The sequence below is a fragment of the Pristiophorus japonicus genome, chromosome 14 (assembly GCF_044704955.1).
Source record: "Pristiophorus japonicus isolate sPriJap1 chromosome 14, sPriJap1.hap1, whole genome shotgun sequence".
Classification (NCBI taxonomy): domain Eukaryota; kingdom Metazoa; phylum Chordata; class Chondrichthyes; family Pristiophoridae; genus Pristiophorus; species Pristiophorus japonicus.
Window position 1 is genome coordinate 147,740,208 of NC_091990.1, and position 14,315 is coordinate 147,754,522.

At 48.9% G+C, this 14,315-nt stretch overlaps 1 protein-coding gene across 5 annotated transcripts in view; it reads left to right on the top strand.

Annotated features, from left to right (window-relative positions):
* ckap5 (cytoskeleton associated protein 5) overlaps positions 1-10,620 on the top strand; it is a 168,241-nt gene extending 157,621 nt beyond the window's left edge. For 2 of the 5 annotated variants that reach the window (XM_070899680.1, XM_070899681.1), the window contains exons 42-44: positions 936-1,101; positions 2,988-3,145; positions 9,488-10,620. In XM_070899680.1, the coding sequence (XP_070755781.1) occupies positions 936-1,101; positions 2,988-3,145; positions 9,488-9,721 (558 nt within the window). In that variant the 3' untranslated portion in view covers positions 9,722-10,620. The remainder of the gene's footprint in view (positions 1-935; positions 1,102-2,987; positions 3,146-9,487) is intronic. The other 3 variants (XM_070899682.1, XM_070899683.1, XM_070899684.1) reach the window with 3 other exon arrangements.
* Positions 10,621-14,315: the final 3,695 nt, after the last annotated feature.

A 14,315-nucleotide genomic window follows, 5' to 3' on the forward strand; every position in this document is an offset into this window, starting at 1 on the left:
CGTGCTTCCCCTTAAATGTACCTATGTTTGTCGCCTCAGCTACTCCTTGTAACGATTTCCATATTCTAACCACTCTGGTTAAAGACGTTTCCCCTGAATTTCCTATTGGATTTATTAGTGACTCTTATATTTATGGCATCTAGTTCTGGCAACACCTTCTCTATGTTTATCCTATCAAACCCTTTCATAATCTTAAAAATCTCTTAGCAGGTCATCCCTGTTTTTTTAAAAAGAGAAGAGTCTCAGCCTGTTCAATCTTTTCTAATCAGTATAACCTCTCAGTTCTGGTCTCATCATTGGAAATCTTTTTTGTACCTTCTCCAGTGCTTCTCTATCCTTTTTTTTTAATAAGTATAGAAACCAGAATTATTCACAGTACTCTCCAAGTGTGGTCTAACCAAGGTTCTATACAAGTTTAACAAAACTTCCCTGCTTTTCATTTCTATTCCTCTAAAAATGAACCACTGTGCGTGGTTTGCTTTTTTTTAATGGCCGCCTTAACCTGTGTTGCTATAATCAGTGATTTGTGTATCTACCCCCAGATCCCTCTGCCCCTCTAACTCATTTAGACCCTTAATTTCCAAGGTATAGGGTGGCCTTATTCTTCCCATCAAAATGTACTACCTCACACTTATCTATGTTGAAGTTCATTTGGCAATTACACCCCCGTTCTACAAGTTTATTCATGTCTTCCTGTACTTTGTTGCAGTCCTCTGCATTAATTATACCCCCAACCACCCTCCCAACTTGGTGTCACCTGCAAACTTTGAAATTGTATTTCTGATTTTGGAGTCCAGTTTATGCAAATAGTGAACAACAGTGGTCCCAGCACTGATCCTTGTGGGACATCACTTCCCACCTTCTGACAGTCTGAGCAGCTACCTTTAACCCCATCTCTACTGCAGAGCTAACATTGTTCCTCTCATTGTTCATAGGGGTTAGCGGAGCTTTATGAGTACAGAAAGAAATATTCAGATGCGGACATAGAACCATTCTTGAGGAAATCTTCTCAGTTCTTTCAGAATTACATTGAAAGAGGTCTGCGGCTTGTGGAAAATGAAGAGAGAGAAGTGAAAGGAAGGATATCTTCTTCCAGTTCTGGTAGGACTAAAGACTGAATGCAATACAAATCTGTGTTCACTTATGAAATGCAGAAATTATTAAGTAGTCTGAGCAACTTACTGCCTTAATGCTAATTAACTTGGATCAAACTTCAACATTCCTCCTTTTATTTTTTTAAATATGCATCTGTGAAATGGGTTATGGTCCTGCAGTTTTTCAGGTCAGGATTCAGATTTCATATTCAAGCCTACTTTCTGGCTGGTTAATAACTAAACTGTGAAATAGCTATCTGGCTGCCACTTGTTGTGAGCTTTTGTGGAGAAAGGGTTGATTAAGGCAAAAGTTACTCAAGAAAGACCCTCAATTTTTACTAGAGAAAGGAAAGGTGTTTTAAGCTGTTAATGTGCAATTGTGTAACTCAAATGTTCCATGCTCCAAATTTAAATTTTGAGACCTTTCACCATGTCACAACTTCTAAGTCTTCAGCATTGAATTGGATATATTTATATTTTTGAGATGCCGATCAAATGCATTCACTAATTACTAAAAACATTAACTTTTTTTGCTTGAAGGATTACTTCTTGGAGTCATCTCTTTTAGGATTTTTAAGTGGCAGTAGCCATCATGCAGACTATATATCCACTCATCCAGCAAAGTCTGTTTCTGTTGCCTTCTGGCTAAGTCAACTATGCATGTATAATACTCAGTTTAACATTTGAATGCAATTGATCACTGCAATTCTGTACTGACTGCTGTTTGGGTGGAAGGGGAGGAGGGTTTCTGAAAAGCAGAATATCATATGGGCAATGCCATTGCTGATGAATGCTTTGAAAGATACCAAGTTGGTCCTCCAGTATATGGCAAATAAATCTGGTTTAGGTTTATGTCACTCAGGCTGTGTAGTTTTTTTTTAATAAAAAGAGCCCCTATTGATCAGAATTGGTCAATACATGTAACCCTTCAATCATCTGATGAGAGGTCTTCCCCTTGAGAGGACAGTCCTGAGGGCAAGCCATCAGTGAGTTCTTTGACCGCATCAACTAGCTAATTTGAGCATCATTGGCAGAGGCTAGGGAACAGGCTGGTTGCCCCCACCTGCAGTTAGTGCATGGCTGGTGAGATCTGAGCAGGACAAGAGAAAACATTAATTTTGAAGTAATACTTTCATCAGAAAAAAGTGTACTATTTCATCTCCATATTCCGTGCTCCCATTTAATATCTCAATCTCAATCTCTTTCTTTCTTTCTTTTTCTTTCTCTTTCTTTCTCTTTCTTTTTCTTTTTCTTTCTCTTTCGCTCTCTCTCGCGCTCTTTCGCTCTTTCGCTCTCTCGCGCTCTTTCGCTCTCTCGCGCTCTTTCGCTCTCTCGCGCTCTTTCGCTCTCTCGCGCTCTTTCGCTCTCTCGCGCTCTTTCGCTCGCTCGCGCTCTTTCGCTCGCTCGCGCTCTTTCGCGCGCTCTCTCTCTCGCGCGCGCTCTCTCTCTCGCGCTCTCTCGATCTCTGCTCTCTCTTCCTGCCCTCTACCATTCAGGGGTCTTCATTTCCCCCAATTGAGATCGTTTTTTTATTCCTAGTTCAGAGGTATACTCTCCCTGATTGCATGGTTTCAGCTGCTGCCTGAAGTTAGCACTACACTTCCAGACTTGTGCTCCTGCCAGTCCAAACTCCTGGCTTATTCACAGTGGCACAATTGAAACATCAGAAAATTGAGCAGTGATGAGCTTGCTAATTAGGAAGAGGCATTAAGGAGCAGAGCAGTAGCACTGTTGTCTCTCCGACTAAGTGCAGTAGTGCTCGAGAGGGTGGGGAGAGGGAAGGGAAGGCGGTATGGTGGATTTCCAACCCACAACTTGAACGGGCACGGTAGATTATATCTCATTTTGTTTTGATCCTTGTTAATTTACTGGGTACTTGATTTATGTATTTAGCAGGGTTTTCATCAGCTCCAGATGAGTTATCATATGTGGCAAGTTCCACTTCCATCCCTTCTGCAGGTAGTACTAATGGAGAAGAAGTCGGTCCAGCCGTTTACTTGGAAAGGTTAAAAGTTCTGCGGCAGCGTTGTGGCTTTGAAAATAATTCTAAGGTAATATGCATCTCTTGACTAACTTGCTCAGGTGTTTTGATAATAATGTGTGTTGTAGAATGATCTATGAACAGTTGTCCTGGGACCTATATCTTGCCAATTTAGATTAGCACTAGTGCGCACTTTATATTCCAAGTGGCCTATTGGTGCTGCAAAACTCTTGTTTTCTGCACCTTAAAGCCGAATTACATCCTATGCCTTAATCAACTCTTATGTTTAAACTTAATACACCATTGTGTCAATGTGACCCCAAATTCCTACCACAGGATCTGCGAAATGCTCAAGCAGAAGCTACAGCCTACAAAGTAAAATGGTTTGTTCCGCTACAGGCTGGTCCCCAAATACTATAAGGAACATGTAGCCAACCTGATTACAGTGCTTGGCAAAACTTCAACTTTTGCAAATCTTATAGATTGTATATTATGCTTAAATCATTATCCATCCTGTACTGTCATTATAGTAGTACATGTGTTCAGTTGAGGGTCAGAGGCCATTGTACAAGTCATTTACCATTTTTTTTTTGTTGGCTTCTTATCGTACCTTGCTGTCTAAGGAGCATTGAATTTTACAACATACAAATAGGAATTTGGTCCATTAGAGTCTGCACCAGCAAGCATACTTGTCATGTTATATTTTTGATTTGTTGATCACTTCCATCAATTCTGTCTGTTGTGCCATCTGAATCCTCTGTCTTGTGTAGTTTAATTAGTACCCAAGAACATGTTTTTCATAAGTTGCCTGGTGCTTGCCTATTATAAGTGCAGCCCTTTGCTCCTGTACCAGTTCATTTTATCCCATCAATAAAAGTTAGTGGCTAACTCTGTTTTGAGTATCCTGTGAAAATAAAAGTAGATTTAATCTCTTTCAATGCCATGATGGACATCGAGGAATGTTAAATGGAAAGCATAAAATGAGAGAAAGTGGGAAAGAAGCTGTGGAACTGAAAGGATGGAGAGGGTGAAAGACAAATGTAAAATCGTGAATGATTTTAAGGGAAAAGAGTAAAATCCACCTCAGATACACACCTTTGTAGGTCTTTGCAGTAGTTGATGTAGAGGATACTTCCCCAGGTGGACATAAAGAATTGCTACCTACCCAGCAGGCAATGCCTTTGTCCCTACATTCTTCTTGTATCCAGCCACAACCAACCTGGGATCATTCTACGAAAGCCTCCCTCAAGCCGGCTGCCCACCCCCCCCCCGCCTCGGGCCAGCCGCCCTCCCTCCTTTCCTTCTCACTCGCCCTCCCCCGGACTTCTCCCTCCCTCCGACCTCCCGTTCCCGCCGACTGGGCTCACTCGCTCGCTCCCTCCCTCCCCTCCGGCCGCCCGGGCTCGCTCGCTCCCTCCCTCCCCTCCGGCCGCCCGGGCTCGCTCGCTCCCTCCCTCCCCTCCGGCCGCCCGGGCTCGCTCGCTCCCTCGCTCCCTCCCCTCCGGCCGCCCGGCCTCGCTCCCTCCCCTCCGGCCGCCCGGGCTCGCTCCCTCGCTCCCTCCTCTCCGGCCGCCCGGCCTCGCTCCCTCGCTCCCTCCCCTCCGGCCGCCCGGCCTCGCTCCCTCCCCTCCGGCCGCCCGGCCTCGCTCCCTCCCCTCCGGCCGCCCGCGCTCGCTCCCTCCCTCGCTCCCTCCCCTCCGGCCGCCCGGGCTCGCTCCCTCGCTCCCTCCCCTCTTGCCGCCCGGGCTCGCTCCCTCGCTCCCTCCCCTCCGGCCGCCCGGGCTCGCTCCCTCCCCTCCGGCCGCCCGGGCTCGCTCCCTCCCCTCCGGCCGCCCGGGCTCGCTCCCTCCCCTCCGGCCGCCCGGGCTCGCTCCCTCCCCTCCGGCCGCCCGGGCTCGCTCCCTCCCCTCCGGCCGCCCGGGCTCGCTCCCTCCCCTCCGGCCGCCCGGGCTCGCTCCCTTCCCTCCGGCCGCCCGGGCTCGCTCCCTCGCTCCCTCCCCTCGGCCGCCCGGGCTCGCTCCCTCGCTCCCTCCCCTCCGGCCGCCCGGGCTCGCTCCCTCGCTCCCTCCCCTCCGGCCGCCCGGGCTCGCTCCCTCGCTCCCTCCCCTCCGGCCGCCCGGGCTCGCTCCCTCGCTCCCTCCCCTCCGGCCGCCCGGGCTCGCTCCCTCGCTCCCTCCCCTCCGGCCGCCCGGGCTCGCTCCCTCGCTCCCTCCCCTCCGGCCGCCCGGGCTCGCTCCCTCGCTCCCTCCCCTCCGGCCTCCCGGGCTCGCTCCCTCGCTCCCTCCCCTCCGGCCTCCCGGGCTCGCTCCCTCCCCCCCTCCCCTCCGGCCGCCCGGGCTCGCTCCCTCGCTCCCTCCCCTCCGGCCGCCCGGGCTCGCTCCCTCGCTCCCTCCCCTCCGGCCGCCCGGGCTCGCTCCCTCGCTCCCTCCCCTCCGGCCGCCCGGGCTCGCTCCCTCGCTCCCTCCCCTCCGGCCGCCCGGGCTCGCTCCCTCGCTCCCTCCCCTCCGGCCGCCCGGGCTCGCTCCCTCGCTCCCTCCCCTCCGGCCGCCCGGGCTCGCTCCCTCGCTCCCTCCCCTCCGGCCGCCCGGGCTCGCTCCCTCGCTCCCTCCCCTCCGGCCGCCCGGGCTCGCTCCCTCCCCTCCGGCCGCCCGGCCTCGCTCCCTCGCTCCCTCCCCTCCGGCCGCCCGGCCTCGCTCCCTCCCCTCCGGCCGCCCGGGCTCGCTCCCTCGCTCCCTCCCCTCCGGCCGCCCGGCCTCGCTCCCTCCCCTCCGGCCGCCCGCGCTCGCTCGCTCCCCTCCGGCCGCCCGGGCTCGCTCCCTCGCTCCCTCCCCTCCGGCCGCCCGGCCTCGCTCCCTCGCTCCCTCCCCTCCGGCCGCCCGGCCTCGCTCCCTCCCCTCCGGCCGCCCGGCCTCGCTCCCTCCCCTCCGGCCGCCCGGCCTCGCTCCCTCCCCTCCGGCCGCCCGGCCTCGCTCCCTCCCCTCCGGCCGCCCGGCCTCGCTCCCTCCCCTCCGACCGCCCGGCCTCGCTCCCTCCCCTCCGGCCGCCCGGGCTCGCTCCCTCCCCTCCGGCCGCCCGGGCTCGCTCCCTCGCTCCCTCCCCTCGGCCGCCCGGGCTCGCTCCCTCGCTCCCTCCCCTCCGGCCGCCCGGGCTCGCTCCCTCGCTCCCTCCCCTCCGGCCGCCCGGGCTCGCTCCCTCGCTCCCTCCCCTCCGGCCGCCCGGGCTCGCTCCCTCGCTCCCTCCCCTCCGGCCGCCCGGGCTCGCTCCCTCGCTCCCTCCCCTCCGGCCGCCCGGGCTCGCTCCCTCGCTCCCTCCCCTCCGGCCGCCCGGGCTCGCTCCCTCGCTCCCTCCCCTCCGGCCGCCCGGGCTCGCTCCCTCGCTCCCTCCCCTCCGGCCGCCCGGGCTCGCTCCCTCGCTCCCTCCCCTCCGGCCGCCCGGGCTCGCTCCCTCGCTCCCTCCCCTCCGGCCGCCCGGGCTCGCTCCCTCGCTCCCTCCCCTCCGGCCGCCCGGGCTCGCTCCCTCGCTCCCTCCCCTCCGGCCGCCCGGGCTCGCTCCCTCGCTCCCTCCCCTCCGGCCGCCCGGGCTCGCTCCCTCGCTCCCTCCCCTCCGGCCGCCCGGGCTCGCTCCCTCGCTCCCTCCCCTCCGGCCGCCCGGGCTCGCTCCCTCGCTCCCTCCCCTCCGGCCGCCCGGGCTCGCTCCCTCGCTCCCTCCCCTCCGGCCGCCCGGGCTCGCTCCCTCGCTCCCTCCCCTCCGGCCGCCCGGGCTCGCTCCCTCGCTCCCTCCCCTCCGGCCGCCCGGGCTCGCTCCCTCCCCTCCGGCCGCCCGGGCTCGCTCCCTCGCTCCCTCCCCTCCGGCCGCCCGGGCTCGCTCCCTCGCTCCCTCCCCTCCGGCCGCCCGGCCTCGCTCCCTCGCTCCCTCCCCTCCGGCCGCCCGGCCTCGCTCCCTCGCTCCCTCCCCTCCGGCCGCCCGGCCTCGCTCCCTCCCCTCCGGCCGCCCGGCCTCGCTCCCTCCCCTCCGACCGCCCGGCCTCGCTCCCTCCCCTCCGGCCGCCCGGGCTCGCTCGCTCGCTCCCTCGCTCCCTCCCCTCCGGCCGCCCGGCCTCGCTCCCTCGCTCCCTCCCCTCCGGCCGCCCGGGCTCGCTCCCTCGCTCCCTCCCCTCCGGCCGCCCGGGCTCGCTCGCTCGCTCCCTCCCCTCCGGCCGCCCTCGCTCGCTCGCTCCCTCGCTCCCTCCCCTCCCGCCGCCCGGGCTCGCTCGCTCCCTCCCCTCCCGCCGCCCTCGCTCGCTCGCTCGCTCGCTCCCCTCCCTCCCTCCCTCCCCTCCCGCCGCCACCCCGGGCTCGCCCTCTGCCCAGGCAATGATGTTCCAAAATCCGGAAATGCCCAGAACAGCCTCGGTCCCGAGCTTGACTCTAAAAACATAACAATAGTGGATAATCAAGGGGCTATAGGGAGAGAGGAACAAAAAAAAAAATCGCCATCACTAAATAAATTTTACTCGGTAAAATAATGGGACTCAAGGCGGACAAGTCCCCTGGTCCTGATGGCTTGCATCCTTAAAAGAAGTGGATGCATTGGTTGTAATCTACCAAAAATTCTCTTGATTCTGGGAGGTCCCAGCGGATTGGAAAACTGCAAATATAACGTCCCTATTTTTAAAAAAAGGTGGACAGAAAGTAGGAAACTGCAGACCAGTTAGCCTAACATCTGTCGTTGGTAAAATGCTGGAGTCCATTATTAAGGAAACAGTAGCAGGACATTTGGAAAATTTATAATTCAGTCAAGCAGAGTCAGTATGGTTTTATGAAAGCAAAATCATGCTTGACAAATTTGCTGTAGTTCTTTGAGGATGCAATGAGCAGGGTGGATAAGGGGGAACCAGTGGATGTGGTGTATTTGAATTTCCAGAAGGCATTCGATAAGGTGCCATGTAAAAGATTACAGCACAAGATAAAAGTTCACGGGGTTAGGGGCATGATAGAGGATTGGCTAACTAAATGAGAGTTGGGATAAATGGGTATTTTTCCAGTTGGCAAACAGTAATGAATGGGGTGCCACAGGGATCGATGCTGGGACCTCAACTATTTACAATTTATATTAATGACTTTGATGAAGGGACAGAGTGTAATGTAGCCAAGTTTGCTGCTGATAACAAAGATGGGTGGGAAAGCAAATTGTGAGGAAGGGACACAAAATCTGCAAAAGGATAGAGACCGGCTAAGTGAGTAGGCAAAAATTTGGCAGATGGAGTATAATGTGGGTAAGTGTGAGGTTATCCACTTTGGCAGAAAAAATAGAAAAGCAAATTTCTATTTAAATGGAGAAATATTGCAAAGTGCTGCAGTACAGAGGGACCTGGGATTACTTTTGTATGAAACAGTATGCAGGTACAGCAAGTAATCAAGAAGGCAAATGAAATGTTGGATTTTATTGCAAGGAGGATGGAGTATAAAAGCAGAGAAGTCTTGCTACAACTGTACATGGTATTGGTGAGACCACACCTAGAGTGCTGCTACAGTTTTGGTCTCCGTATTTAAGGACGGATATACTTGCATTGGAGGCAGTTCAGAGAAGGTTCATTAGGTTGATTCTGGAGATGAGGGGGTTGACTTATGAAGATAGGTTGGGCCTGTACTCATTGGAGTTCAGAAGGATGAGAGGTGATCTTATCGAAACACCTCAGATAATGAGGGGTCTCGACAAGATGGATGCAGAGAGGATAGTTCCATTCATCGGGGAAATTAGAACTAGGGAGCTTACTCTCAGAGATTTAAAACTGAGATGAGGAGGAATTTATTTTCTCAAAGGGTTGTAAATCTATGGAATTCTCTGTCCCAGAGAGCTGTGGAGGCTGGGTCATTGAATATATTTAAGGTGGAGATGGGCAAGATTTTTGAGCGATAAGGGAATCCAGGGTTATGGGGAGCAGGCAGGGAAGTGGAGCTGAGTCAATGATCAGATCAGCCATGATATTAAATGGCAGAGCAGGTTCGAGGAGCCAAATGGCTTACTCCTATTTCTTATGTTCTTATGTAAGTCCTTAGTTCCTTAATTTGATGCATGCTTTATTGGCAGTCTGACTTGTAGCGCAGTCTGATTTTGGGTGGTTGGATGGGGTGAGGCGAATCAAGTGAATTCAAGCTCACTTTTATGCTCCTCCTCATCCTTCTTCCTTCTTTCCAGAGAGAGAACAGCAATCGTGTCTATTTCATAAATCCAAATTTTAAATTAGCCAATATGTGTGCATAAGTTTTTGTCTCTTGCTTTGGGGTTATAGTAAAAATATAATTTGCTATACTTCCTCATCAAAAATGTAATTTGGTAGTTTAATGTTTCTATTTTCCTGTGTTTGTGTGTGTTCCAATTAAAACTGAGTATGGCACTGACTACCATTCTTTTCTCATCTATATTGGTGCAGCATGAAGAAAGACAACCTGTAACCTCACTTCTATCCAAACCAACAGTACCGACAGTTGCATCATCCTCTGAGCTGCTACACAATAAACTCACCCATCTTCGAGATTCACGAGAATACAACCAAGATCAGGAATCTCACCATCCACCAATGCAGACCACCAGTAACACAACCTCAGCAACTAATCTTGATGATCTGAAGAAAAGACTGGAACGAATAAAAAGCAGTCGCAAATAGATAGCCTGTGAATAACGGTGCAGTCATGAAGTTTTTTGAAATAGAAGGCCCCTTCATATCTGTTGGCCTCCTATTAACCTAGTATGTATAATTTTTTCTGTTTTATGTACAATACAGTGACTAACTATGTATTGTGACATAATTCATTTCTGTATATAGGCTTCTGGACTGCATTAACAACAAATACTAAGAACTGTTGTGCACTTGTGAACACTTTCAAACTGACACTTCTAGAACCAGTTAAACTTCTGTACTTCAGTTAGCTTCTTTAATGTTCTCTAATTACTTTCAAACTGAAAAACATTTGGGTAGTATCAGAGTTAACTTGTTGGCTACTGTGTATTGCTCATTTTTCCATTTGAAATTTGAATTGCATCAGGTGATAAGATTGAGGCTCCAATAGCTTATTTCAAACCATGCTGCCTGTATTTTCTTTTTCACTAATGCAGCGCCATCTATTAAATATTAAGAAAGTCTGTTCTCTGACTAGATCTGTCTGTTTAGTTCTTTTAGAAAGTTTAACTGTTGCTTGTTTTGTGTTTAACTCCCCTGTGATCAGCTCAACTTGAAATGTGTTGATTCTGTATGGAATCATGAAGCATGGCATGAAGTTATGAATATTTAAGTGTTTTTTTTAAATAAAGACAATTACAAACAAAGATCTGTGTTACAATGTTAACCAAATTAAGTTGTATTTTAATTTAAATAATTGTTAAAGCAATAACTTTTTCTTGTGGATAGTTGTAGCTTTTAAATTGGTACTTTTATAGCTAGTGTAAGTCACTTTTTTAATACATTTCATGGAAGGATCATAACCAGAGAGATTTCACAATTGGAAGACATTTTTCTCAGCAGTGGGGAAGCATTACGAGAAACATAATAAATGATAAATATTTCAATTTGTTTGGGTTCCACTCATTGTTTTCCCACAAACCTGGTGAGATACAATTTCAGGGGATTTGAGCAAAAGTAATGGCCCAATCAGCTGATCACAATTCTACAAAAAATGGCGTAATCACAATCAACATTGTGAAGCCTCAATGCAACTAGGTAAGTTCATATAAATTTGTATTTTACAAGTGAGATTCGTGTTTTTGATAACTTGTATATCTGACTTGCACTGGACTATAGCTGCTAGCAATGTTTTAAAATGGGTGTCTATAAATGGGCTTGGGAGGTTCATTTCCCAAAGAAGTTTTTGAACTAGAACCTACTGGTATGGATAGATCAGTGGAAGCATAGAGACTTAAGTGGTCAGTGAAGACTACCTTCAATGCTTTTGTTGTAGGAGACAAAAATGATGGTTGGATTTAGTTTAATTTGCAGTACAGTTTGAATCTAATCAATCTGGATAATTACTGGTTGTGTATATTTATTTTCCCCAGTTTTTTTTTCTTTTGAGGTTGTGGAAGCACTTAAAATGGAAATCTAAAATTGTTGAACTTTTTTCTTGTGTTCATCCACATAAATGACTAGTTTATATATGGGCAGCAAGGGGGAAGAGATGTCATGACTCTCCTTTTTCACATGAAATCTGTCGTCATCCCACAGCCAGCACCATTCTGGACTTTGTTCCAGAATTGTGCTTGGCTTTTTTCCCCTCCTGTTGACACCGGTTTAATCTACACAAGGGAATAATTTCAACACTCTTCCAACATCCACATCTTGACCGGTGTCAGTAACCACTGAATTTCTATGCTGCCACTGGATTTTTCTGGCAATGTGCCCACCTGTACTATTTGCATTGTTTATTTGTTTATAGTCCTCCGTTGCAAATTAACTATTTTTGCCACTAATGTTTGAAATATAATGGAATTATGCTGAAAGTTAATTAACATTTGCAACACAAGCACTCTGAATAATATAGAATTGAGTGAAAGATATTGACTTCACGAAAAGCACAGTTTGTATTGCCCAGCTTGTCATAAGCCTATTGTGTGAAAAATATTGATAGTTAATAGTAAGTATCATGTAATGTACCATCCTGGAGCAAGTCTCCTCTCTGGCTTCTGGATATAATACCCATTTACTCCCTGTTCTTGCTCTGTAGAGCATCACTCACTCATGCTGTGGTAGTAGTAGGCGACCGTATAGTCAAGAGGATAGGTACTGTTCTCTGCAGCTGTGACGGAGTTCCGGAGGTTGTGTTGCCTACCCGATGCCAGGAGGCTGGAGAAGAACTTGGAGTGGGAGGGGAAGTTCCAGTTGTCGTCCAGGTAGGAGCCAATGACCTAGGTAGAACCAGGAATGAGGTTCTGCTGAGGAAATTTGAGGAGCTAGGATCCAAATTAAAAAGCAGAACATCAAAGGTAATGATCTCTGGATTGTTAATTGAGCCACGTGCAAATTAGCATAGGGACAAACCGATTAGAGATTTAAATATGTGACTCAGGATGGTGTGGGAGGAAGGGGTTTCAATTCATGGGGCACTGACACCAGTACTGGGGAAAGAGCTGTTCCATTGGGACAGGCGCCACATAAACCAGGCTTGGGACCAGTGTCCTGACGAGCCAAATAACCAGGGCATTAGATGGCTTTAAACTAATGCAAGGTGCGGGGGCCGGGGGGTTGTGGGAGGATTCAGGAAAGGATACATTTAAAAGCAGCAAGGGAAATGTCAAGGCTCTGGAACAGAGTAGAGTTTTGGGTAAAAATAAGTGGAGTGGGTCAGGAAGGGACACAGTAACAAAGGTAATAAGGCCTCTGACCAAGATGTCAGGGAAGAATAGAAATAAGTCAAAGCTAAAGGTACTATATCTGCGCGAAGCATTCGCAACTAAATAGATGAATTCATAGTGCAGATAGAAATTAATAGGTTTGATCTAATGGCTATTAGAGACGTGGTTGAAAAGTGGCCACAGTTGGGAGCTAAATATTCCAGGATACTTAACTTGTAGAAGAGATTGGCAAAATGGAAAAGGAGGAGGGGTGGCCCTGATAAAGGATGGGATAAAGACAGTAGCGAGAAAGGATCTTGGCTCTGAAAATCAAGTAGTAATATCAGTTTGGGTGGAGCTAAGAAATCCCATGGGACAGAAAACTTTGGTGGAAGTTGTTTATAGGCCCCTAAACAGTAGTTGTAATGTAGGGCAGAGTATAAATGAAGAAATTAGAAATGCATGTAATAAGGGTAATATAGTAATCAGGAACTTTCTGGCAAATCAAATTTGCAGTAATATAGAGGACGAATTCATGGCATGTATACAAAATAGTTTTCTAGATCACTCTATTGAGGAACCAACTAGGGAACAGGCTATTTTAGATCTAGTTTTGTGCAATGAGACATGGTTGATTTAAGCTTGTTGTGAAGGGGCATTTAGGGAAGAGTGACCATAATATGCTAGAATTTTGTATTGAGTTTGAAAATGATTTAGTTGACTGCGATAAATGTAAACCAAGCAAACTACATAGGTATGAGGGGCAAGTTAACTAAGGTAGATTGGGAAACTACATTACATTAAAAGGTATGATAGACAAGCAATGAATACCATTTAAAGAATACATAATTTACAACAAATATACATTCCTTTTAAGACACAAAAACCCCACTGGAAAAGTGGTTCAACCGTGGCTAACGAATAGTATTCGATCAAAGGAAGAGACTTATAATGTTGCCAAAAAGAGTAGTAAGCCTGAGGATTGGGAGGATTTTAGAACTCGGCAAAGGAGGACCAAGAAATTGGTGATGAAAGGGAAACTGGAATATGAGAGAGCTAGCGAGAGACATAAAAACAGGCTGTAAAAGTTTCCAGGTATGTAAAAAGGAAAAGATAAACTAAAGTAAATGTGAGTCCCTTCGAGGCTGAGACAGGAGAAATTATAATGGGGAATAAGGAAATGGCAGATAAATTAAACACAGTTTCTATCTGCCTTCATGGAAAAAGATGCAAAAAAACTTGCCAGATATAGAAACATAAATATAGAAAATAGGTGCAGGAGTAGGCCATTCGGCTCTTTGAGCCTGCACCACCATTCAACAAGATCATGGCTGATCATTCACCTCAGTACCCCTTTCCTGCTTTCTCTTCATACCCCATATAGTGGAGAACTAAGGGTCTAGTGAGAATGAGGAGAAATTAGTATTAGTTTTTAAAAAAAAATAAGGTACTGGAGAAATTAATGGAACTGAAAGCTGATAAATTCCCTCGACCTGATGACCTATATCCTAATGTTTTGAAAGAGGTGGCTATAGAAATAGTGGATGCATTGGTTTTCATCCAAAATTCCATAGATTCTAGAATGGTTCCTGCAGATTGAAAGGTTGCAAATATAATCCCACTATTTCAGAAAGTGGGGGTGGGGGGTGAAGAGATAAAATGGGGAACTACAGACCAGTTAGCCTGTCATCAGTTGTAAGGAAAATGCTAGAAACTGTTGTTAAGGACGTGGTAACTGGGCACTTGGAAAATAAGATTGGGCAGTGTCAACACGGATTTATGAAGGGGAAATCATGTTTGACAAATCTGTTGAGTTTTTTGAGGCTGTAACTAGAATAGATGAGGAACCAGTGGATATGGTGCATTTGGATTTTCAGAAGGCATTTGATTAGGTGGCACTCAAGAGATTAAACAAAATTAGGGCTCATGGGATTTGA